This window comes from Astatotilapia calliptera, chromosome 16, assembly GCF_964374335.1.
Source record: "Astatotilapia calliptera chromosome 16, fAstCal68.1, whole genome shotgun sequence".
Taxonomy (NCBI): domain Eukaryota; kingdom Metazoa; phylum Chordata; class Actinopteri; order Cichliformes; family Cichlidae; genus Astatotilapia; species Astatotilapia calliptera.
The window spans coordinates 9,041,324-9,068,490 of record NC_137437.1 but is presented as its reverse complement, the minus strand read 5'-3'; the positions used below and the strand labels follow the sequence as shown (position 1 = coordinate 9,068,490).

At 40.5% G+C, this 27,167-nt stretch overlaps 2 protein-coding genes across 2 annotated transcripts; both read right to left on the bottom strand.

Annotated features, from left to right (window-relative positions):
• Positions 1 to 11,239: 11,239 nt before the first annotated feature.
• On the bottom strand, positions 11,240 to 12,872 carry LOC113008269 (trace amine-associated receptor 13c-like). Its single transcript, XM_026145571.2, has 2 exons — positions 12,700 to 12,872; positions 11,240 to 12,577 (listed from the first exon to the last, which is right to left on the bottom strand). The coding sequence occupies exons 1-2, from the start codon at positions 12,870 to 12,872 to the stop codon at positions 11,761 to 11,763; spliced, it is 990 nt and encodes a 329-aa protein (XP_026001356.2). The 3' UTR covers positions 11,240 to 11,760.
• A 10,009-nt stretch (positions 12,873 to 22,881) lies between these two features.
• LOC113008215 (trace amine-associated receptor 13c-like) lies at positions 22,882 to 24,209 on the bottom strand. The gene is made up of 2 exons (XM_026145482.2): positions 24,034 to 24,209; positions 22,882 to 23,698 (listed from the first exon to the last, which is right to left on the bottom strand). The coding sequence occupies exons 1-2, from the start codon at positions 24,204 to 24,206 to the stop codon at positions 22,882 to 22,884; spliced, it is 990 nt and encodes a 329-aa protein (XP_026001267.1). The 5' UTR covers positions 24,207 to 24,209.
• Positions 24,210 to 27,167: the final 2,958 nt, after the last annotated feature.

Below are 27,167 nucleotides of genomic sequence, written 5' to 3'. Positions count from 1 at the left end.
AAAATATGTTTTTGCATATTAAATGGAGATTATCTTTTCATTCCCTCGCCTGAATGATTTGATGTTTAAAACACCCCTGAATCAGACCTTCTGATTCATCACTTGCATTACTTTTTATAGCAAATTTAAAAAACTGACCTTAGATCAGTACATTTGCAGTCACTGAGTTTACTTCAAAGGAGCAGTTGAGAGTTTCGTAACAAAATGGGTGTTATTGTGACAGGTTTGAGTTTTCTGCTGAAAATCGTGACAGCATCTGACCTAATCCATGATTTGTACTAATTTTGTGTTGATATAATGACCAAGCACATGTCCTCGGGGTGGGGCATGGGATTGCACATCAGTGAATGAGAGCATGAATAGGTAGAATGTAACTTCCATTCTTTACTAGACTAGAGGACATTCCAAGTCTACTTTAGTGAAGTACATTTTTATTGTATCCTTAAAATATTTTTCCCCAGTGCTACATTCTGATTCTACATTCAGTGCTTACTACCAGCTTACTAACAAGACTCAGGTAGTCTCAACAGCTCAATATCAATATCACTATCATGGGACAAAAGTGAGGTTCAGTGACTAACGGACTTGGATTGGATTCCTTACCTCTGCGGGTCAATAGCACACTGGCATCTGACACTCACTGCAGATGAATGTATTTTAACATTCTCTTCAAAGTGTTTTGCTAAAACCACTATAGTGAAAAATACTACTAGTGACTGTTCCCATTTGCAGACATTTCTTTATTTACTCCACTGGTGTCACTGGTGTCACTGCTAATTAACAAAAGTGATCAAATCAAACAAAAGTTGGCACAAGCTGACCATAAGAACTGAACTTCTTTTGTACATGTCTCATTTTATCCCAAGTTCCTCCAATAATCTAAAGGTCTTGTTTGGCTGAAAGCTACTTTGCCTGATCTTTGATGTTGAGCCTGATAAACATGTAAGTATAAAGAGATTTTGAGGAGTGGGTGTCTCTTATTCAGTGATTTGCATTAAGCATTGCTTATTGTCTAAACCTGTGAGGGATTCGGCTTCACTGATTTCAAAAAGCTTTTGATCTCTGAGGCAGAGACAGCTCAGGCTAGGAGACATGTCGACATCTATCAGGATCTCTTCTCACCGTTAGCAGGAATTCTTCAAAGCTGATTCACATTGAGAATCAGCACAGCCCGTTCCATATGTTCCAGTTCTGCTGTACAACCACTTGTACTGTATTATTAAGCAATCCTACAGTAGAGTTTTTTTTGTATATTTGTTTATTGTTTATTTTGTTTATTTTTTGTATTGCATTCATTGTAAAAAATGAAAAGTCTACAATCTCTGACATTTGCTGCAAAGATTTTCCTGGATTTTCCTCTAGACAAAGGTAAGGAAGTCTGCAATAAGGCAAGAATGCAATAACGATTGAATAAAGAGTTTGACTTTGTTCGATTACTTACAAATAGTAGATTCACGACATGCAAATATGCATGAGTAACATAATTAGTTGACCAAATATTAATTGTAAGCACAGACCAAAAGCAGTGTTTGTTGTATATTGGTATTAATAAATTTTGTCACTGAGATCATTCAAATCCTTATGAAAAACAAAAAGCTCAAATTATAGTTCAGTCATTCCCTCATTTGTAATGTTCTGGAATCAACCAAACAGTAAATGAATTTTGATTATGTTAATAACTTAAAAGCTAATTATTAGCCAATTAAGTAATTAATTATCATTATTAAACAAACTACAGTCATTTTCTGACCCAACCAAGTTAACAAAAAAAATTTCAACTGGAAAAAACATGTCAGTTAAAATATTACTGATATATTCATTAACAGGCATAGTGACAGATTCACTCTCAAGTTTGTCAGCCAGCTTCATCAGTTTTTTGTCTTGTTTGACTGGTTTGAACTTTTTTTTTCACTCTTTGTTGATTTGCTCAATTTGTTTCTTTGTCAAAGTCACATTTACTTTACCCAAGAATATTTTGTTGAAACACTCTCCAACATTAAGTTCTGGTTACCTTGTGCATCCAAATGTGACATACAGGGATTCCTTACAAGCATTTCTAGTATCATTCACATTACTAATGCATAAATCCAATTTAACATGCCACAAATGCATGTACTAATTGACAATAATGGCTGATTGTAAGCAGGGTCATGTGTGGAGCTATTTCACCTGCACAAAAAGTTGGGAGGCAGTTTCTGAGACATGAGACAAATCATAACACAGAATAAGACGGTGTGTTTATGATGGGGCAACTTGAAGAGGAGGAGAGGGACGGGTGCTGCTAGGGTGACACAAACACTGAGGCCTTTGGTGGTGAAGCTGGAACTACCCTGCCTCCCGTTTGTTTGGTGTTTTTTGTAATTACTAATGAGCGTTTTGAGCATGTGCAGATGGTGAATAAATCTGACCCATTGTCTTTCTGGTAGCTGTTGCATCAGATGCCTCTACTTATCACTTATTGTTTCAAGTTGCTTCATACTCCACATAAAATAAATATATGGAGTAAATGAATCAGGACATGTGCAAGAGGAATCATCATTTAACCACCCTGACAGTCACAGAGTGCGGGAACTGAAGGTGACCTGGTTCCACTGTCTGCCTCAGTTGAAGTGATCAAAGATTCAACACTTTATGTCTTCCAAGACTGCTTGGAGCACCCAGCCATTTTGTATGGTTCATATCCAGGCGTCACAATTGCTGAAACTAATTGGATTATTTTGAAGGCTGAAAAGTTCAAAGAGGAAGGTGGGCGTTCAAAGACTTAAGCCTGAAGGTGGGGAAAAAAGGAAAAAAAGAAAGAAAGAAACAGCAAAGCATAAATCTGTAAGACACTTACTTCAAAGTAGGCCTGTCTTAGAGTGAGGTCATAAGGTCAAGGAGGGGGGTGGGCCAGATATGAACCTCTGTCCTAATTATCCTGTTAACATGATAACATGAGCATAGCAGGAATCTCCTGAAGAGACAATGTGCAGGTGCAGAAGTTCATTTGAAGCTTTATAGAACTTGAACAGTTCTAGTTTGGGCGCTTGACTATCATTGCATGTTATTGATTCTAGCTGGCCAGCCAATCAGACGAGTCACTCAGTGTGAAGTCACAGAGGCAACCATCCAGTCCCCTTTTGATGCTGCTGCTTGTTGCCAGGGTTGTTTGCGCCCTGCGGGGACAGAGGTGGAAGTAGAGCAGAAAATGTTAACGGAGAGTCGAAGGGCTGTAGATCTGTCACCTGAGAGCAAACGTCGCCCCGATGCCTGGTTGGTTGCAGAATAACCATGAGAGGCTGAGAGGTTAAAGGGATTCCACCAGAAACAGCAGGTAAAGTCAAAACTGGTCTATTGTGGCAAACATAAATGAAAGACAGACAAACTCAAAATCACTGCCTGCAACCACAACATGATACTCACCTATTGTGAGTTGCCTTTTTTACAAATCAAGCCCAAATGTGAAGTGTGTGGAGGCACATCGAGAGTTTATAAGCTTATCTGTAAAAAGTAGTGGAAAGTAAAGCAATAAAATTATCATTTGTGTATTTTTGACATATCCATCCATTACATTTTCTTAACCATTTATCCAATTTAAGGTCATGGGGCAGGGCTGGAGCTTACACCAGCTTTCATGAGGAGACAGGACAAGTTGTAAGTGCATCACAAAGCCAACACAGAGACAGACATCTACAGCAAGGTTAGAATTACTCATTAACCTGAGTTGCAAGTTTTTGGACTGCGGGAGAAAGTCAGAGTGCACAAGCACAGGGTGATCATGCAAGCTCCACACAGAATGGCCCGAGCTGGCCCATGGATTCAAATGCTAGGCCATCTTATGAGACAACAGTGCTAACCTCTACACCACTCTGCCACCCTTTCAATAACTCTTTAACTGTCACAGTTCAAGATGCATTTGACTGAAAGCATTACAACTTAGAAATACAGAAATGAGACGGACATACAGACACAGATAGATAACAGATTATTTCTGATTAAGTGCTGTAAACTGTTGTAATGGTGGGTGCTGGCTCCAAAAACAGTGTGGCACCAATAGACAAAGTGTATCCAGTGGAATGGTCTACCTTTTCAATATGAACGGCTTCCACATAAACTCTTGTCAAATATGATATCTAAACAGCTGTCAGATGAGAAGGGTAGCTAAGCAACAGAATTTTGAGTTCAAACTCAGGCCAGTGCAGATCTCTTCTGTGTGGAGGATGTTTCTCCTTTAAAAGAGCCCTTGACCTGGATCTTGAGATGGTCCCCAGGCACTGTGTGGCAGATTGCCTGCTGCTTCTAATGCTTGAATTAAATGCAAAGAATGAGCTTCAGTAAAGATATCCATAGAAAGAATCCCTTAGACCCACCTTGAGCATCTAAGGAAAAAAGCAAGAAAGTAACCAACTTCAGGTATGACCCTTTACCTAAATGAAAGGCTTTATACCCTGCCCTCCTCCCTTTGATTGTTTTAATCCCACATATGTTTTATGTGTCTTGGCTTAAGCTGTGCAAGCATCTGTTAATATGTCTCACCAAGCTTCAGCCTACCAACTATGATTAGATCACATCCAGAGGAAATTCTCCTTCTCACAGCAGCCTTTTGTTGGTCCTATCATAAATAAATCATCTTGTCGGTGATTAAGTAGGTCTGAGTTGTTTTGCCTACCCCGAAACTGAAGCAGAGGAGAAATACAGTATGGAGACAAGTATAACTGTGTGAACTAAGTTCAAGCTCAGTCCATGTGAAGTAGACCTGACAAAGATCCTGTAATTTTGAGTCATATCAAAAATCTCCTGATGTGGACACACACACAGGCAGCTCTCTCTGTTAGTGGCTGCTTTTAGTTTTTTTAAATTAAACCTAAATGTGCCAACAAGGCTCCAGGGTGCACTTTGACCTGTGGCCTCCTCACAGCTGCAGAGAAAGGGTTTGTGTGACACAGGTCAGACTACATGAGAGAAACTTGAAGTTCCTGCAACCCAGCAGGAGGGGTTCATAATTGGAGTGTCCTGCTGATTTTAATGTGCTGGCTAATACTCATACTTCAAAGGTTGGTGTTTCAAAGTAAAGAGGAGAGAGAGGAAAATGTTTTCATTAAATACACCAGCACTTTACAGAGGAATAGGACGAAAGGCCTTTTTATGGCAGCATTAAAACAAAGCCTTGCCACAGTTAGTGCAACAATGAGGTTGCATTTACTATGTTGATGTGTGCTGCATTTACTTTTATGTTAGCGTTGGCTGAAGGGAGCACATTTTTCAGCCCTCACTTCTGTGAAACTGATTTGAGCAATACCCGTCGTGTATTACATGTTTTCACTTGTATACACCAGTAATCTTTCAGATGTCACAACTTTAACAGCTATGTCCACTTCCTTGGTGCTAAAGGAGCTATTGATGTATAAATGAATAAAATGAAACTGTTGCATAAGTTGCATTCTGCCTTAGTCTTCATTCTTATATTGTATGGGCATTTCTTAAATTAATTAATTTAAGAAATTATTCATTTTGTTTATCGTTGTATCCCTGGCCACCCCACCTGTTAGCAGATAGGTGGGGTACTTACTGACTGGATTAATGTGTGGGCAGACCACACTTATAAAGACAGTTTGCTGACACAGACAGTCAAAGACAGTAATGCAAGTGTATGAAACAAATAATACATAAAACTGTTTTGGGTTTTTTGTGGCTTTTTATAGCATTTTATCAAAATCTACAGTAGGTTTCACTAAATCCTTTTTACATGATACATTTAAATTCTTTCCTCCCTATCGCTGGCCTCCACACATACATATGAAAGAAGCCTACCTGCAAACATAACTGTGTCCATTCCAGTAAACTGTCACTGCTGGAGCCTATTCAAACTACCATAAAGCAAGAATCCATTCACAATGTCAAAATTATTTTTAAAAAAAATGCCCTGCACATTTCTCATTAGTGTGACCAAAAAAAGAAGAGCATCATGTAGGTATATGATAAATGGCAAATGGATGAATGAAACGTCATAGTAAGAACATGTTATAATCTGAGTCACTCATAGTGTTTCATTTTAAAATGGACTCTGTCTTTGCTAAAGGAGACAAGGTCAAAGATGCCTTCGCCCACAGGAACGTCAGATCTCATTAGAGGAAGAGGGGGTGGTGGTGATGGCGATGGTGTGTGTATGTGTTTGGGCATGACTCCACTTATAAAATCACATCCTAAGAATACTTACTTTAAAAAATTAGAAAAATCCCAGTAAGTTAGGACTTAGTCTGAGCGAGTAGTGCTTATGATTATATAATGTACTGTGTCCTCTAAACTACTAGAAACAAGGCGGAGTGTGTGTCTGTGTGTTGTAGACACTCTTGCAATATAAAACATAGTGAAGCATCAATCTGACACACTGTCACCCCTCCCTACTCTTTCCCCATTTTGCCTTAAAAATGAAAAAGAAGTCAAGTCTGTTAGGAGTGATGAGGGCAGAGCGAGGCCGATGATCTCTGAGGTTATCTGCTGAAATATGTGGAATCAGAAGTAATTTGAAATTCCTTGTGTCAGTTTTGAGGCCGTGATTTTGTCCATATATTTGTTTGTTTAGAAGAGCGTGATTGTAAAGAGAAATAATTACCCTTTATGCACCTGGAACCCAGGTCTCCTCTTGTCAAACCAGCCAGTTTCCAATTAGTAGCAGAGAGCATTGTGCCACTATCCTGTGCCTGAAGACACAAAGGCAGGTCATACCACAGTGTTCTTGCTCTGCCATTCATTAGGCTGGGTCATGCAGCTGCTCTCAGGAAGTTTGAAATTACATTTGTGACCATCTCACATAACTCTACACAGTACTGTAATTCTCTTCAATTCTGAACCAACTGTGGTTATCCATAATTACTGGGCCACATGACAAGCTCTGCTTTATGCGCTATAACTAATATATATCACAGTCTGGGTTAAATTACCAAAATGGCCAGAGTGTGACCTTGCACACAGTAAATTGTGAAACATCCACTTGAAAGGAATGCGTCACAAACAGCTTTGTAATCCTTTGGGTATTTGCCTGGCAGCAGCGCTAGTTCCCGAGGCAGTACCTGGTGAGGACATACAGTCAGTTACATCATTTCATTTACTTCTAAAGAAAACATAACTATGTAAAAATCTCTTTCGTTTCCTTGGTATCAAATTTGCTGATAGCACATATTTTGCAGGTTTCTTTACATTTTTCCAAAGACTAACATAGAAAAAAAGAACCGACCTTATACATTAGAAAGATTTTGTTGTTTGCTGGGATAGTGAATATATTTGATGTACATATTTACAAAAATTCAAATAGATAAATTGACAGTGGAATACAATTTTTGTAACAAAAAATAAATAAAATACTTAAGTATAAGCAACAAGCATTAAGAATTTAAACAAGAATATGAAAACTAGGGGGAAAGAAGAGTTTTGATTATAGCTTGAATTTGCCACTATTCTTAGTGTATTTTTGGCCCTCTTTGGAAGCGACAGGACATAATGTAGCACCTTCTTGTGATTTAGCCTGCGGTGGACGTGTATGTTTTGGTTTTCGTCCAATTACAGAAATGACATGTCAATAGTCTTACAACCTTACAATCCTGAAAGAAAATGTCTTCTGCACTTCACCATGACTCTGCAGCTGAACCTCCTGCTTGTTGAGAGTCGGACCCTTTGAATGGCAGCAGGAGTCATGCTGGCTGACAGAGGAATGTGCAGCAACAGTTCCAGACATGTCGAGCTAAACACAACCACATAGGCTTGTCCAGTGAGTGAGTTCGTACGGCACATTGCTCCAGTTTAACAATTAAAAAAGCTGTGGTAAATGTGCTGGAACCTAATGGTTGTTTCCTATAACATTTACTACTTCACCAAGACGACTGCGTTTGTTTGATAGGTGAAATAGAAACAAATGTTGGTACCAAATATACAAAAACATCTTCTCTGCAGAATTTAATTCAAGTGGTCCATGTAAACTAGACTCCTGCACCTCCTCTGGGCTCTCTTTTCAGGCTTAAGAAAATCTAACTGCCATAGTCCCTGCGTCTTGATTTTGATTTTTTCCTAGAAGATTCCCAGTTTTTGGATTATGTGCACTGATCTGTTTTTTTGTATGACATCAGCAATACAGCATCTTTTTGTGTTTATGTGTGGTTATCCGAGTCCTCCATTTTGGATACTTCTCCTGCTTGTCAGTCATCGGTCTATTTAAGATTGTAAGAGGAAAAAATACATGCCTAAAATGATATATTTCACCAACATGTGACACTGGACTGTTTTTAGCTGACTATAGCACATTTACCAGGTCATATAGACATGTACAGTATACTGATGGGGTAATGAAATATTTCTTTATTTTATGCCTTTTAGAGACCAACTTTAGCTTGTGAAGTTTTGGACTGTTTGCATTAGTATTCTTATCCTATGATACTATTTCAGGTTTAAATGGTCATTTGTATGTTGAGGCATTGCTGGTTTAAATTTAATAAAGTGGCTGACTGCCTTGAGTATGAAAAAATGATAAACAATATGATTAGAAAGTAGTTATTGTTCTATGTCTCGCTGTTGCAAAATGTGTCACAACGCCTGGTCATGGCAACAACAACACCATGGTGATTGAACTACCCCCCACCAGATGGCTGCTTCACAGCAAAACTTGCAATATAAAAACTGATCAGAGATTAAAGACCCCTTTTGCAGAATCCATAGGCCCCCATCTGCCCATTTATTAAGCCACAACCAAACCACGAAGGATGGGAGGAAAAAAAAAGAATAATCTTTGTACAAATTCAACATACAGTATTTGATCTCGAGGCTTGCAGATCTCATGCTGTTGTCCACAAAATTTCTTCCAAATGTTTGGCATTTAAGTTGAACAAAATTTAAAAAAATCAATCTTTGCCTCTTTTTTTTAAACATTGGCTTCACTTAAGGTTTTCTTTGTTCAAGAATTCAGTTTATGAAATGATATTTAAATATTTTTCTGCATTATACACAAAGTTTTAGCATTTTTTCCACCTAAAGCCCTAGCTCTCAAAGGCCAAGAGCCATAGTATTTTATCAGTATCCCAATCAACTTTCTATCAAACCTTAATTTTTTTACTCCATACTCATGAAAAAATTTACTGTGTAGCCACATCAATAATACAAGAATTGCTGCTCTTTTCAGGTTTGTTTAAATTGAGGTTAATATCTGACCAAGCAGTCTTTTAACATCCAGATGAGACTCTGAAGCGAGTCAGAGGAGGGCTGCAAGACAAGGAGTGGGTTACAGTATGTTCAGTCTGGCGTGCACTGTGCAGAGGGAGACCTCTTGTGGCTTGAACGGTTGCTGACTCCAATAAGCCGGTGGTTGAAACAGCAACTGTGATCTAATTTACAGATATTCATTTCATTTCTGGCATCACAAAATTTAGTCAGGAGCGCCATCTTCTGGCAAGTTTGTAGAATGAACAAAGGCTGACTCAACAATATAAAATTTAATGGTAACAGCAAAAACAAATTTTGTATTGACCTTTATTTTTTTCTTCCAAGTACATTCATAAATAGCTGTACTGAAATCAGACTGAAGAGACTGCATGTGCAGATCCAGATGTAAAACATCAATCTGAAAGAAAAGCATGCTCCTTGCTTTTTCCAAATTTTGTATCTTTGCATTGTTTTGACAGGTAGTTTTATTTTGCTGTTTAAAGGCTACAAATTTTAATTCATAATATCAAATATATATATCATCTCTCCGCACCTTTTTCCCTATTGTGGCCTATAAAGCCTGATTCCCACCTTGATGCCTCACAGTAAAATGTCCTAAGTAGTCACAGTGATGGTCCAAACATGCTAGAACCCAGGTTATCTTAGCTAGACAAGTAGAATTTTAATCTTAGGAGCATAAATAAAGGAGAAATAAATTGAATATTAAATATAAAATTGACCTTTGATCTTTGAAAAACTAAGAGCTGGTAAGACATCCCACAAAGCAAAATTGGTATGGCCCGGATCTGGCCCACACAATGTGCTTACACATGGCCCACATATCGCAAAGAATGATGGCCCTTTGGTGGCCCAGATCTGGTTTGCTAGAGGTAATCCACACATAGGCCAGCCAGCACAAGGCAGACACACTGCTGGCTCTGTGTTGGCCCAGAACAGTTTCAGCTCTGGCCCCATATGTCAGCCTAATGTGTACCTTAATCAAGCCATGTAATAACAACATGTGCTGGAACATAATAGTGCAAAAGTAACATGACGAAACTCTGTTCAGACAGGGAATGGACTGATTCTTATATAGCGCTCTTCAACTCTCCCAAATTACTCAAAGTGCTCTATACAACATGCCGCATTCACCGGATCACACACTTTCTCTAAACGGAGTACTAAAATAGGAAAACAGGAACATAAATAGTGACATCATTGCCACACCTGGCCCACATCTGGTTGACATACACCCTGCCAGTCAGTCAGAAGTGCCAGGTTGATGCAGGATTTGGGTAAGACCTGTTTTCTATGAGCGTGGGCCACATAAACCAAACCATAATTGGGTCAGAAATGGCATGGCATCACATAAACAGGGCCATCATTGCCAGACGTGGCCCATATCTGGATGACATACCACTTACCATGCCAGAAGTCAGCCAGCAGTGCTGGTTTGAGACCAGATCTGGGCCAGACCTGTCTGCTATGTGGGACAGTGTGTATCCATACATATGCAATAATACTAAGTGCAATAATCCTTTCTGTCATCGTTGTATTTTTACTCAGTTGTATATAGTATTTGTATTTGTATTCTATTTTTATCTTATTGTATATTTATTTTATTTTATTCTACTGTATATAGTATTTTATTTTATTCTATTCTGTACAGTTGTGTACTGTATTTATTCTTATTGTATTCTAATTTTTGCCTCATAACTTTTGCACTGTCCACTTCCTGCTGTGACAAAACAAATTTCCCACGTGTGGGACTAATAAAGGTTATCTTATCTTATCTTATCTTATACAATGGAATTTATATTGTTAGTAATTTTTTTAGGCTTTTAAGGCTTTTATTCTGCAAAAATAATTAAAAGAATAAACTTATAAATTATTTTGTAAAAAATGTAAATACTTATAGGCCGAGAAACCAATGATGAGCCTGTGAAAGGGGAAACGTGATGCGGCGAGGGAGCAATGTATCTCTAAAATTAGAAATATCCTGTCTCAGAGTGATGCTTAAAAACTAGTTCATGCATTTATTACTGATAGGCTGGAATACTGTAATTCTGTAATAGGGTGGCTGTAGCTCAGGTGGCAGAGCAGGTCAGCCACTAATCAGAAGATCGGTGGTTCGATCCCAGGCTGCATCCTGGCTGCATGCCAAATATCCTTGGGCAAGATACTAACCCCATGTTTGCCTACTGGTGGTGGTCAGGTGGCGCCTGTGTCTGGCAGCCTCGCCTGTCAGTGCGCCCCAGGGCAGCTGTGGCTACAATGTAGCTTGCTATCGCCAGTGTGTCAATGTGTGTGTGAATGGGTGAATGACTGAATGTAGTGTAAAGCGCTTTGGGGTCCTATGGACTAGAAAAGCGCTATACAAATGCAGGCCATTTACCAATTCATTATTGTCAGGATGTCCTAAAAAAAAAATCCCTGAAAGTCAATCCAAAATGCTGCAGCAAGAGTACTGACAGGGACTAGAAAGAGAGAGTATATTTCTCCCATACTTCTCTTCATCTTCTCCCTGTTAAATCCAGAACCGAATTTAAACTTAGTTTTGATTATGGTAATCTTTTTAGAACAGATTTCTTCCTTCTACAGTATGCTGACTTCACAGGAGCCAGGCTGCAGTATCTGTAGAGTCATAATTAGTTTCACAGCTTTTCTAAACCAGGGGTAGAACATAGCATAAATCAAAGGGTTTAGACAGGAGTTTAAAAGAAAGAAATAGAATACAATAGATGCAGAGGCACTATTGAGAAACTCGTCTCCAAAAAGCGAAACAATGTAATAAGGGCAGAAACATATTAGAAACACAAGAACAAGAACACCCAGAGTCCTGGCTGCTTTTAACTCTGATTTCTTTGCTGTTAGAGTCACTGAGAGTTGCAGTGTGACAGCTGTAACCTGAGAGCGCATGGCACGGGCCTGAGACACAGCCACCACAAACACTCTCATATACAGAAATACAATCACAGTAACTGGAATTATAAAGGATAAAACAAGGTCAACAAATCCTGCAATGAATTCAACAAAAATTATACATTCTCCAAAGCAAGAATTATGCTTTCCTGGTTGACTTAGATCATCTCTTACAATCATATAGCAGTAGAAAACCGAGCAGAGCCAACACAGACAAACACAGAGTTTCACTCTTCTCTCTGTGATTCTGGTGGGGTAATGCAGAGGGTCACAAATAGCCACATAGCGGTCGACTGATATCAGCACCATATCGCCCACTGAGGCAGAGGTAACAACGAAGGATATATAATTATACAGAGAACATGTGAGCTGACCAAGAAACCAACACACTGTATTTCGCAGGATTTCTCCAGGCATAAACAGAAGGCCAATGAGAAAGTCAGCGGCAGCCAGAGAGAGGAGTAGGATGTTAGTGGGTGTGTGGAGCTGCCTAGAAAGATAGGAAAATATAATTTTAAAAAATCAACAGAAAGAAACTATTCAAACAGGTATTACAAATCAGGTATAGACTTGTAAAGCCACAGCAGCAGGTAAAAAAAAGTGAAACTCTGCCTGAAGTGGGAGACTGCGATGATGACAAGCAGGTTGAGAGTCACAGTCAGCAGAGACATTGATGGCATCAGAATGTGAAAGAGCAAAACTTGTGATAGAGGAGTTGTAGGCTTCTTGCAGGAGGTGTTGAAGAGTTGTGGAAAGCAGAGCTCTGCTCTGCTCTGGGTATCCATCTTCACAGAGCTGCAGAGAGCTGCAGCATTGTGACCAGAATTAGTAATATCCCCACACCTTCTTTAAACTCCTCCCCTTATCATTCTCTCAGTGTCTGTTGGATACTGATGCCCCTCTTCCCTTCCCTTGGGCCAATATATTAATTAATTTTTGATCATAACCATATCTATCTCACTCTCTGCCTGTACTCATCCCTCTTTCTTCGAGTTTTTGCATGTGATCTCATCAGGATGTCATTCAAGAGCTCCCCATCATATTGGACGAGATAAATGGTAGTTTACATAGAAATTGCCACTATTTATTTTTCCCCTCACAATCATCATAGACAGAAAGCAAGTCTTTTTTTAAATCACTTTCTTGTTGTTTCAGATATAAGTACCCGAGAAAAAAACAATAGGCATTGCATAAATAGTATAACAGTATAACAATTATGTTATTTAAAGTCGCTAGTATCTGTTTCAAACGGTATTTGACCATTTAAAAGTTTTATATTTATCCTTTCATAGTTTTTTCTTTCTCATCTTGTTCATCCACCTCTTCCATTTCTACTCTTGCCTGCTCATATCCATCTCATCCTTTCCCCCCTCAACTTAATCATCACTCCTGAACTGTAATTAGTGTTTTAACAAAAGAAATCCTCCAGGTTCAAACTTAATTTAATCTCTTTATTGTCGCAATTAAGTTATCATCATGCAACCCCCCATCCCTGGACAGATGACAAGAAATGGCTATGCAACAACATAACATTACAAGCTAGCTTGATGTTGTAAGTTTTAACATCCTAAAACTTTTTAAGTAATTTCCCTCTGATCAACAGTTTAATTACATTTTCACATCATGAAAGTTTATTTGTGGAATGCGAATCTACACATGTTAGATCCACTGCAAAAAAAGTTTCAGTAACAGCCATAAATGGCAGCAAACAGGGGATAACAGCAGTGTCCCAAGAAAGGAATTTCTATTTAACTTTTAGTATATATATCATGTGTTATAGAACTAGTCAAGGATTTCTTTGTTTTAACATTTTTAAACATTATTTATCCAGAGGCACATCCTTTGATCCCATCAATATCAGAGGGGAAGATAATTCATAGCTCTGCAATGACTTGTTTTGTGCAGAGAGGAACCTCCTTGTCAACTCAGTTTACTGAAAGAAAAAAAGAAGTCAAGGCACATATTTAACAGCTTTTGGAGAGTAAAGTGATTAGAGAAAATTGCTATCCCTTTGCATCCTTAGTAGTATTAGTACTAGTTTTAGCTTATGCCAATGTTTCACAACCCTTCATTTTGAAGGTTGATGTTCATTACTGTTGTTTGGGTGCCCCGCTTTCACAGCAGTATTCAGATGATAGGGTGCGTTCTATAGCTTATGCTAGCTGACGATTAAAGCCCACTGAATGCAAAATGTCAAATTACAGCTCCAGGAAACTTGAGTTCCTAACTTTACAATGGGCGAAAAGTTCAGAGGATATATGCTGGTTCATAAATGTGGTCTTCACAAAGTTAACGATCCCTAGAGCTTTCAGACCACAGCAAACCTTGGAGCTTTTAAGCAATGCTGAGCTGCTCAAATATCCTCCTTTAACCTTTCAATTAAATATCATCCAGGTTGGGTCAGTGGTAATATGGATCCTCTCTCCTGCTATTGTCAGTCATCTGCCTCAATGGCACATATTGAGAGCTTGCTTTCTGGTACCCTTCTTCCAGATGCCTTAATTTGCAGCCAGATGGTGGTGCGCCAATACAGCAATTAGTACTCTCTCAGAGCCTTAGGGATAAGGTCTTATTTCACAATGAGTATGGTTACCAGGCGATTGACAGGACACCAATGTAAAAAACATTTTGAGAGGTGAAACTTGAGTCTTAGTAATGCCCCTTTTAAGCAGGGTTGGGTTCTTCTTTTCTCTTTACTAGCACAGGTAGAAGAAAGTAGGGGTATTTTGTTTGAACTTGGAGCTGTGTGGGGATCCTTGGTGCAGAGCAGTGGTATGTTTGAAATTTTTGACATGTAGGAGAAGGCTTTATGGTTCACTCCCGTTAGATCGTCATAGTGGCCCCTCCCAACTCTTCTCATGATACCTGTTAGTAGGGCTGGGCCATATTATACCATTCACGGTAATACCGGTATAATGTTAGGCAACGATAGGAAAATTAAATATCGCGATAGAATATGAGTACAACGCGCATGCGCAGTGCCTTTGTTTTCATACACACATGGCCGATTGTTGAGTGAAACAGATGAACCAGAATTGGTTTGTAAAAATGGTGCAACTTCAGTGATGTGGAACTGGTTTGGTGTTTGTCCATCAGATACACGACAAAGCACATTTTTTTGCAGAACATGCAAGCGGCCGTCGTTATTGTTGTACAGTGGGGCAAAAAAGTATTTAGTCAGCCACCGATTGTGCAAGTTCCCCCACTTAAAATGATGACAGAGGTCAGTAATTTGCACCAGAGGTACACTTCAACTGTGAGAGACAGAATGTGAAAAAAAAATCCATGAATTCACATGGTAGGATTTGTAAAGAATTTATTCGTAAATCAGGGTGGAAAATAAGTATTTGGTCACCTCAAACAAGGAAAATCTCTGGCTCTCACAGACCTGTAATGTCTTCTGTAAGAAGCTTTTCTGTCCCCCACTCGTTACCTGTATGAATGGCACCTGTTTGAACTCATCATCTGTATAAAAGACACCTGTCCACAGCCTCAAACAGTCAGACTCCAAACTCCGCCATGGCAAGATCTCATCCCGTGGGGTCAGAATGATCATGAGAACGGTGAGCAAAGATCCCAGAACCACACGGGGGGACCTGAATGACCTGCAGAGAGCTGGGACCAAAGTAACAAAGGTCACCATCAGTAACACACTACAACGGCAGGGAATCAAATCCCGCAGTGCCAGACGTGTTCCGCTGCTGAAGCCAGTGCATGTCCAGGCCCGTCTGAAGTTTGCCAGAGAGCACATGGATGATACAGCAGAGGATTGGGAGAATGTCATGTGGTCAGATGAAACCAAAGTAGAACTTTTTGGTATAAACTCAACTCGTCGTGTTTGGAGGAAGAAGAATACTGAGTTGCATCCCAAGAACACCATACCTACTGTGAAGCATGGGGGTGGAAACATCATGCTATGGGGCTGTTTTTCTGCCAAGGGGACAGGACGACTGATCTGTGTTAAGGACAGAATGAATGGGGCCATGTATCGTGAGATTTTGAGCCAAAACCTCCTTCCATCAGTGAGAACTTTGAAGATGAAACGAGGCTGGGTCTTCCAACATGACAATGATCCAAAACACACCGCCCGGGCAACAAAGGGGTGGCTCCGTAAGAAGCATTTGAAAGTCCTGGAGTGGCCTAGCCAGTCTCCAGACCTCAACCCCATAGAAAATCTGTGGCAGGAGTTGAAAGTCCGTGTTGCTCGGCGACAGCCCCAAAACATCACTGCTCTCGAGAAGATCTGCATGGAGGAATGGGCCAAAATACCAGCTACTGTGTGTGCAAACCTGGTAAAGACCTATAGTAAACGTTTGACCTCTGTTATTGCCAACAAATGTTATGTTACAAAGTATTGAGTTGTATTTTTGTTATTGACCAAATACTTATTTTCCACCCTGATTTACGAATAAATTCTTTACAAATCCTACCATGTGGATTCATGGATTTTTTTTTTCACATTCTGTCTCTCACAGTTGAAGTGTACCTCTGGTGCAAATTACTGACCTCTGTCATTATTTTAGGTGGGGGAACTTGCACAATCGGTGGCTGACTAAATACTTTTTTGCTCCACTGTATTTGTCGGATTAAGATGCTCTTAAATCTGGGAGTAATCTGGGTCCTAAACTCCGTACGCTTCAGGTCAAACGAACACTACAGCATCACTGAGAGTTAAAAACTGTCTAAATTCTTTCATCTTTAATAAAACGATCAGCATTGCTGCTTTAGCAGGTATGAAGTTTAACTTCCAGGCATCCATGAAAACAAAATTTATTACATTTAACGGAGTTAAAAGTTAGCAGGAAGCTAGCAGAAGTTAGCTCGCTAGTTTCGCTAGTTACCTAAGCATGATATTGCATGTTCTGACTGAGAGATTTCTGATAAAATTCAAACGTACAGCTCTGCTATCACTTCCAACATAAATGACGACAGGAAACTAAACAGCAGTGACGTTTGTAGGGTTACTGAAGTTGGGCTAGCTGATATATAATGATGTGCTACGTAATCGCTAGCGACACAGCTATGTTAGGGAGTGGAGAATTATTAGGCAAATGAGTATTTTGTCCACATCATCCTCTTCATGCATGCTGTCTTACTCCAAGCTGTATAGGCTCGAAAGCCTACTACCAATTAAGCATATTAGGTGATGTGCATCTCTGTAATGAGAAGGGGTGTGGTCTAATGACATCAACACCCTGTATCAGGTGTGCATAATTATTAGGCAACTTTCTTTCCTTTGGCAAAATGGGTCAAAAGAAGGACTTGACAGGCTCAGAAAAGTCAAAAATAGTGAGATATCTTGCAGAGGGATGCAGCAGTCTCAAAATTGCAAAGCTTCTGAAGCGTGATCATCCAACAATCAAGCGTTTCATTCAAAATAGTCAACAGGGTCGCAAAAAGCGTGTGGAAAAACCAAGGCGCAAAATAACTGCCCATGAACTGAGAAAAGTCAAGCGTGCAGCTGCCAAGATGCCACTTGCCACCAGTTTGGCCATATTTCAGAGCTGCAACATCACTGGAGTGCCCAAAAGCACAAGGTGTGCAATACTCAGAGACATGGCCAAGGTAAGAAAGGCTGAAAGACGACCACCACTGAACAAGACACACAAGCTGAAACGTCAAGACTGGGCCAAGAAATATCTCAAGACTGATTTTTCTAAGGTTTTATGGACTGATGAAATGAGAGTGAGTCTTGATGGACCAGATGGATGGGCCCGTGGCTGGATTGGTAAAGGGCAGAGAGCTCCAGTCCGACTCAGACGCCAGCAAGGTGGAGGTGGAGTACTGGTTTGGGCTGGTATCATCAAAGATGAGCTTGTGGGGCCTTTTCGGGTTGAGGATGGAGTCAAGCTCAACTCCCAGTCCTACTGCCAGTTTCTGGAAGACACCTTCTTCAAGCAGTGGTACAGGAAGAAGTCTGCATCCTTCAAGAAAAACATGATTTTCATGCAGGACAATGCTCCAGCACACGCGTCCAAGTACTCCACAGCGTGGCTGGCAAGAAAGGGTATAAAAGAAGAAAAACTAATGACATGGCCTCCTTGTTCACCTGATCTGAACCCCATTGAGAACCTGTGGTCCATCATCAAATGTGAGATTTACAAGGAGGGAAAACAGTACACCTCTCTGAACAGTGTCTGGGAGGCTGTGGTTGCTGCTGCACGCAATGTTGATGGTGAACAGATCAAAACACTGACAGAATCCATGGATGGCAGGCTTTTGAGTGTCCTTGCAAAGAAAGGTGGCTATATTGGTCGCTGATTTGTTTTTGTTTTGTTTTTGAATGTCAGAAATGTATATTTGTGAATGTGGAGATGTTATATTGGTGTCACTGGTAAAAATAAATAATTGAAATGGGCATATATTTGTTTTTTGTTAAGTTGCCTAATAATTATGCACAGTAATAGTCACCTGCACACACAGATATCCCCCTAAAATAGCTAAAACTAAAAACAAACTAAAAACTACTTCCAAAAACATTCAGCTTTGATATTAATGAGTTTTTTTGGGTTCATTGAGAACATGGTTGTTGTTCAATAATAAAATTGTTCCTCAAAAATACAACTTGCCTAATAATTCTGCACTCCCTGTATACTGCAACAACATGGGAATAGAGCAGCTGCCAGAGAATTCAACATTAATGAATCAATGGTACAGAAGTGGAGGAAGCAGAAGAATGATTTTAATAAAGTTTGATTTATCTGACTGCTTTGTTTCGCTTAATGTGCCTTATAATCCCGTGCACCTTATGGTCCGAAAAATACGCACTGCACACTGCAGTTTAATGTTGCAAAGCACCTCTTTTTAACTTCAGTGGATATTATACATGGTTATGCTCAGGATATGTCAGCCCATTTCTACTGGAAATGCCTTTTGGTTAAACTTTCAGCAAGGAATTTGCATTTGCACTGTTACATTTTTATAAAGCTTTAATGTACATGAAAACCAGCTTCTTGTTTAAGTGAAAATAAATGGAAGGTTGTCTTTTTGCGCTAGTAATGTTGTGGAGTTGTATTTTGTCTTGCATCAATTATATCGTCAGTTATATCGTTATCGCAAATTTTCAAATGTATATCGTGACAAATATTTTTGGCCATATCGCCCTGCTCTACCTTTTAGGGTGGGACCCTATTATGGAGACAGCCTACAAAAAGAGTAGAGTAAACTGGGAGAGATAATCACTCCGAAGTAACTTGTTCATTTAATATATTTATGCTTTGCTTCAGTTAACAGATCGCCAGGCTGTTTCTTTGTCAGTGTGGATTCCAGGCTGCTGGTCTGAGGTCCTTACATGCGTGTGGCTACCATAATTTGTGGGTTTTATTGAAATAGCTTAGAGCTGAAGACTTTTGTATGTTTTTGTACAGTGGGGCAAAAAAGTATTAAGTCAGCCACAGATTGTGCAAGTTCCCCCACTTAAAATGATGACAGAGGTCAGCAATTTGCACCAGAGGTACACTTCAACTGTGAGAGACAGAATGTGAAAAAAAATCCATGAATCCACATGGTAGGATTTGTAAAGAATTTATTCGTAAATTAGGGTGGAAAATAAGTATTTGGTCACCTCAAACAAGGAAAATCTCTGGCTCTCACAGACCTGTAATGTCTTCTGTAAGAAGCTTTTCTGTCCCCCACTCGTTACCTGTATGAATGGCACCTGTTTGAACTCATCATCTGTATAAAAGACACCTGTCCACAGCCTCAAACAGTCAGACTCCAAACTCCGCCATGGCCAAGACCAAAGAGCTTTCGAAGGACACCAGGAAAAGTATTGTAGACCTGCACCAGACTGGGAAGAGTGAATCTACAATAGGCAAGCAGCTTGGTGTGAAAAAAATCAACTGTGGGAGCAATCATCAGAAAATGGAAGACATACAAGACCACTGATAATCTCCCTCGATCTGGGGCTCCACGCAACATCTCATCCCGTGGGGTCAAAATGATCATGAGAACGGTGAGCAAAGATCCCAGAACCACACGGGGGGACCTGGTGAATGACCTGCAGAGAGCTGGGACCAAAGTAACAAAGGTCACCATCAGTAACACACTACAACGGCAGGGAATCAAATCCCGCAGTGCCAGACGTGTTCCGCTGCTGAAGCCAGTGCATGTCCAGGCCCGTCTGAAGTTTGCCAGAGAGCACATGGATGATACAGCAGAGGATTGGGAGAATGTCATGTGGTCAAATGAAACCAAAGTAGAATTTCTTGGTATAAACTCAACTCAGCGACAGCCCCAAAACATCACTGCTCTCGAGAAGATCTGCATGGAGGAATGGGCCAAAATACCAGCTACTGTGTGTGCAAACCTGGTAAAGACCTATAGTAAACGTTTGACCTCTGTTATTGCCAACAAAGGTTATGTTACAAAGTATTGAGTTGTATTTTTGTTATTGACCAAATACTTATTTTCCACCCTGATTTACGAATAAATTCTTTACAAATCCTACCATGTGGATTCATGGATTTTTTTTCACATTCTGTCTCTCACAGTTGAAGTGTACCTCTGGTGCAAATTACTGACCTCTGTCATCATTTTAGGTGGGGGAACTTGCACAATCGGTGGCTGACTAAATACTTTTTTGCCCCACTATAAATTAACACATTGCATGTTTAAAAACAGTGGAGAGCACAGAGATCAGTGGTTAATTGTTATTAATTAATTGTGTTCAGGGTAGTTTAATAGTCCATGCTGGTTTGGGTGCTTGGAGTATGTTTTTTTCTTTGGATTCCAGTGGGGTGTCCAAATTCATAGGCTGCATCCTCCTGAGGACTCAGCGTTCAGTCTACGTGGCCCAAGTCCACTCGCCAACTGGTCAGGGAATGCACATTACCAAAAGTTGCCACGAGGTTTTAAGCTGCCCTTTAACCTTTGTGACAGAGGCGATACGAAGCACTGCTTCATAACAACAATTGCCCTAAAACACTGATGATCTGTCAAATAGAATTTAAATGGCTTCTGGGGCATAATAATTATATATAGAGAACAACTGTCTAGTCTGAGAAAGGGGGAAAAACACTTTCAACTTTTGGAGCAAAGTCAGAAAACTTTTACAAAGCATGTCTTGATGCATGCTCAATCATCCAGGTATGTAAATCTCCAAAAGTTGATTCTGAAGCTACCCTGGAGCTCTCTTTTCCAGCCGATCCAGGAGAGTAGGACAGCTGCCTAAAACCTGTACTGATCCCGTATGTGTCAGGAGTATCAAAACAGTTGAGACGCATTTTTTCTAAACACGGTGTCTCTGTGGTTTTTAAACCCCAAAACACGCTGCGCCAAAAATTAATCCACCCCAAGGATTGGGTCCCCGACACAGAGTAACATAGTGTACGCTGTTAAGTGCCAGGAGGATTGCCAGGACTATACAGTGGGGAAACCAAACAACCTCCTGCGAAGCAGATGGCACAGCACAGAAGAGCTACCTCGTCAGGCCAGTAGTCTGCAGTCTACTTACACCTACAGGCCAGTGGACACTTATTCAATGATGAGGATGTACACATCCTGGACAGAGAGGAACACTGGTCTGAGCGCGGAGTCAAGGAGGCCATTTAGGTGAAAAGGGAAAGACCATCTCTGAATCGAGGAGGGGGCCTAAGGGTACATCTTTCGCCATCGTACAATGCTGTGACTGCAGGCGTTCCCCAACTTGATCAGTGAGCTTTGATCAGTGGGCCTTGATCAGTGGGCCTTGATCAGTGGTTGTTGATCAATGGTCATGAGAATTTGCACAATTATGATGAAGGAACTGACCTCCCAGCCCATTGTTCCTCTGTGGGCTGGTTTCAGTCATTATACAAGTGTACTGTTTATAAGATTGGGGAAACCTGCAGTCAGCTGAGACTGAAGAAGTCACTTGGATGAGTGACGTAACATTTGTCCCGCTGAAAACGTTACATCCAGATGAACACAATCAACTTTTGGAGATTTACAAATCATGGTGTTAAATTCCTTTATATCTCCTATTTCCTCACAGATTTCAATTCATGATTAATAATGGATGGAAAAATCTATGATCATATTATCTATGTGCTAAAAGAGCTTCTTCTAGAACATTCATTGTGACACATAAATGTAAAAATTCGGATTGAAGGAGGTAAGAAGAGAGGCACAACAGTGAGTGTCTAGAACGATCTGTAAAACATTGTTTTGAACTGAATTTCAGCAAGTGGTGCTTGTGCTTTCATACCCTCCACAACATTTAAACCACTATAATTCTCAAATAGATAAAGACAGACAAAACTAAATCATAAACACTATACATAATTGTTTATTATACTAACTAATTTGTATGTTATACTTGGATGCCCACACATGAACCTATTTTTTATGTCCTACCATTAAATTGTTTTAATTAGTATACCCTACAGCTTTAAAATTGTACCAGTTTTTTTGTGAAATGGGGCACTTTTGAATCATCTAAGAAAATATTTTGAATTCAGTGCAACTTTTGATTCTCAATAAAACTAGATTAATATTATACTGTACAACTCAAATGTAATGCAATTTATATAACAATTAAAAATCTTACATTTTAATTTGTTATTAATATATCCAATATACAGTCTACAATATGGTTCTAAGATAAGCCAAGGCATTTTGCAACTTGTCTAATAAAGGAATGTGGATTTTTCAGAAAGCTGTACCTTGCCCTTTTATTAATATACTGAGTAATAATTTGCAATCTCTATCATTTCTCTTATAAATTAGAAGTTCTCTTAAAGTGACAGAAAAGATTTTATCTTCTGCTTGTTTAGTGTTGCCCATAAAAATATTTTTAAAGGAGATTTCTTTTTTCTACAGTATGCTGACCTCACAGGAGCCAGGCTGCAGTATCTCTAGTGTGACAATTAGTTTCACAGCTTTTCTAAACCAGGGGTAGAACATAGCATAAATCAAAGGATTTAGACAGGAGTTAAAATAATACAGATAGATCACAATAGTTGCAGATGAGCTATTAAGCACCTTTCCTCCAAAAACAAAAATACAATAATGAGGACAGAAACATATTAGAAACACAAGAACAAGAACACCCAGAGTCCTGGCTGCTTTTAACTCTGATTTCTTTGTTGTTAGAGTCACTGAGAGCTGTAGTGTGACAGCTGTAACCTGAGAGCGCATGGCACGGGCCTGAGACACAGCCACCACAAACACTCTCATATACAGAACTATGATGACAGTAACTGGAGCAATAAAGGTTAAAACAATATCAGTGGTTCCTGCAATGTAGTCTACGAGAATTTTACACTCTCCATAGCAGGAATTATGTTGCCCTGGTTGAACCAGTTCATCCTTTATGAGCAAAATGTTGTAGATAACAGAGCAGAGCCAACACAGACAGACACAGAGTTTCACTCTTTCACGAGTTATTCTGGTGGGGTAATGCAGAGGGTCACAAATAGCCGCATACCTGTCGACTGATATCAGCACCATGATGCCCACTGAGGCAGAGGTAATAATGAAGGATACATAAGTAAACACTAAACATGCAAGCTGACCAAGAAACCAACAAACCTTCTTCCGGATGATATTTGCAGGCATCAACAACAGACCAATGAAAAAGTCTGACACAGCCAGAGAGAGGAGGAGGAAGTTAGTGGGTGTGTGGAGCTGTCTGAAAGAAGAGAGAGAAATCATCTGAAACATCTGAAAATAATTCAGTTATAGGTGTAGTATGTTCAAGTGTAGACAGAAGATAAGTTGTAGCAGACTGAATGTAAAGATTATTGGTAGGAGAAGGAATATGGTATGAAGTACCTCATATAATGAATATCTAAACTCTCTAAGTCTGTCATCTAATATTAACATCTAATATATACAGATCATTATATAAAAATAGTCTAACAGTTCAAATGTAAGTCTAGTGCACATATGAGTAAAATCATGTATTTACTTAAGCTGACTCTGACTTGTAAAGCTACAATAACAGTTACAAAAGTGAAACTCTGCCTGAAGTGGGAGACTGCAATGATGACGAGCAGGTTGAGAATCACAGTCAGCAGAGACATTGAGAACACAACAATATAAGGAAGCAACAATTGAGACAGAGGAGTTGTAGGCTTCTTGCAGGAGATGTTGAAGAGTTGTGGAAAGCAGAGCTCTTCTCCATCCTGAGTATCCATCTCCACAGATCTGCAGAGAGCTCCAGCTCTGGCTGAGTTATGACTAGAATTAGTAATATAACTGATCCCCACACCACATCCTCTCAACTCCTCCCCCCTTCTTTCTTTCAGTTTTTGTTGGACATTAATTTCCCCCTTCCCTTTGTCTTGCCCAAAAACTTCACTATTTTCTTCCTGTATTCCTGCCTCTTTCTCTTTTCTACATTCCTTTCGGATATGTTGTACTTGGGATTCTTTTACTGTATCCTAACCTCCCTCTCTCTGCCCATTCTAGGTCAGAAATGGAAGTCTCAGTTATTTAATTGACTCCACTTGTCAATTGGTAGGCCCACAAAACCCCTATACAGGAAGTTGATTTCAGCTCGCTGATTTAAAAAAAAAGTCCTAATCCCTGATCCTATGAGTCTTCCCCAGTGGATAATGTAGGATTCTGGCACTGATGTGGTTGAGGGGACTCGCCCAGTACTGACTACCTCTTAATCAGCCAGGTATTTTTCATGCTAACCCTGATAAGACGTAACCTGAGTAGCCCATCAGTCTCACCTGTTAACCTGTTATTTAACATGGCACTTGTTATTTCTGGTATTATTTTAGTAGCTTGGAAGACGGGGTAACCTGTGAGAGGTATTTGCACTAATAAAAATAATCCTGGATTTCTACCTTTACTGCTTCACTAAAGGTCAAAAAGTGAATGTCCACAATTTAGGCTTGAATTGCAGGAAATTTTATTAATGGAATTCAGCAACACAATAGCATAATAAAATAATGAAAATCACAAAAAATATTGAAATCAATTATACTTTACTAATCTAACTAAGAATCTGTAAGTTTATTTTTATTTTTGGGGAGGAGAGGTTGAAGGAGGGATGAGCACAGCCAGGCCTAGAGAGACACTCAGCTGGGCATTCAAGTTGTTGACTTTAATCATCCGATGTCCACTCACACCTTATCTCTGTCTATCTACCTGACTTACATGATTTAAAACAGGTTTAACCTTTTAAACTTTAAAATCAGTTCTTTACACTTTATTTGTTACTCTTAACATTAAGAGTTCACATTTACATCATATTTAAACATTCACTCACATATAGATAAAAATCACATCAAGATTCATTCAGTTTGTGTAATTCTTTTTTTTTTATGCTCTTTTGCCCAACAGAATTACTTTACCAAATGGACCATCCCAGCCTTCCCGTATTGGTCTATTTGATTCACCTTTTATTGTTTATTTTATTTTTTATTTTCACTTGCTAGATACGGGACAGACTTGAATGAGAAAAAGAAAAGGGAGAAAGAAAGAGGGGGAAAAAACAAACAAACAGCGGTGTCATGCACCGGGGCGCGCGTGCACAAAAGGATCCAAACGCAGACTCAAGCGCTAGCAGAAAATGACACTTTATTATAAAAACCAAAGGTGACCCGGGAAAACCAAAGGAGCAAAACGAGGAACTAAAAAACCCGGGGAAACAATGACGTGAGGGAGCCGGAATCGGGACCGTGGGAGGGATTCGAGGGGGAACGTGGGAGCTCGGCAGGGAAGTCCGTGAGAAGGAAATCCGTAGAGGTAGTGGATGGGCCAGATGATGCATCGGGTGATCCAATTGAGCAGGAGGACAGGCAGGTGGCAGACGCTGAACGCCGGATCGAAACCACAGAGAGGTGATTAACGGACTGGCGTGGAGCATCCGTCAGCGCCGGGTTAAGTAGCTCTTCAGGTAATCACCCCGATGGAGAGAAGGTGTGCCGGTGATGGCCCAGACTGGGGGTGTGGCTACCCGCGCATCACACATTCCACACACAGGACCACGGACCATGACAAGCGGAGTAGAGGGACGGGGATAAAGGGCAAAAAACAAAAACCAACAAAATAAGCAGACATAAAATACTTATATCAATCACCTGGATCACCTGTTGAGAAAGAAAAAATAAAACAAGCATTTAACAAGGGATAAACAACATCATGATGATCTATGGGAATATAACAGTAAATACATTATTGTGCAGCACGTAAGATTGACAGCACACAGTGTGCTTTGAGGTAGGAGCCAAAAAGGGTGTAGTTTGTGTGTGTGAGCACCCGTGTGTACACCTGTGAGCATGGACGCGCTTGTTTTTAAAAGGTTCCTACATGTAATGATCTGCTAGAGGGTGTGGGGGGGGAGGGGCCACAGCCCCGTCCTCCAGGGCATGAAGCAGGTATGGAGGAGATCAAAACTCCAGACATCCAGAGGCCCCCAGAACACAAGAGACCAAGGAAGACCAACAGAGGGGCAGCTGCGCCACTATCCCAGAAAGAGCTGAGGAGAGTCCCAGATGAGGGCTCACTCAGCAGCCGCGGAGCATAAGCCAGGGGGGGTTGCAGTGACTAACCCGGGAGCTCCGCCGGCAGCCAGCTGCGCCAGAGTCACTGAGCCCCAGGCCGAGAGGCCAAGGGACGCCCATCCCCGGACACAAAGACCCACCAACGCACCGATGTCTAAGGATGTCTGCCACTGGCAGGGGAAGTGGGAAGGGGGGGATAGGCCTCCATACCTTGGAAGGCCTGAGATGTCCCCAGAGAGGTGGCGTCTGATACCCGACCTGGCATATGGAACCAGACATACAGGCACACACAGATACAAACATCCGTTCCCACCCTCATGCTCTCATATGCAATTACTCAACACTCACCCAACGTGGAGACAGACATGTAGAGACACACAATGTACACACAATCACACTCCCCAAGCGTACTCTAAGCCCGGGTCTAGGTACCCTTGCCCCTGGAGGGGGAAACTGCATCCAGACCCAGGTGGTGTTACCCTTTTCCCTGCGGTGGGGAGATGCAGACTGCCACGAGTCCGCAGCAGCAGGGAGGCCCCACTTTCCAGACCGCAATCGGATGGCCAACTCCTCCTCCTAGCCCCCCCGCTCCATCATGGCCGCAGAGAATGGGGGTGTGAGAAGACTCCAAACCTCCCT

What these genes read in the sequence shown, in the direction of transcription:
- LOC113008269 (XM_026145571.2), bottom strand. Translation starts at nt 12,872, where the DNA reads ATGGATACCCAGAGCAGAGCAGAGCTCTGCTTTCCACAACTCTTCAAC. An exon ending in ATCGCAGTCTCCCACTTCAG is followed by an intron (nt 12,578 to 12,699) that starts GCAGAGTTTCAC and finishes CTATCTTTCTAG; the next exon opens with GCAGCTCCACACACCCACTA.
- LOC113008215 (XM_026145482.2), bottom strand. Translation starts at nt 24,206, where the DNA reads ATGGATACTCAGGATGGAGAAGAGCTCTGCTTTCCACAACTCTTCAAC. An exon ending in ATTGCAGTCTCCCACTTCAG is followed by an intron (nt 23,699 to 24,033) that starts GCAGAGTTTCAC and finishes CTCTTCTTTCAG; the next exon opens with ACAGCTCCACACACCCACTA.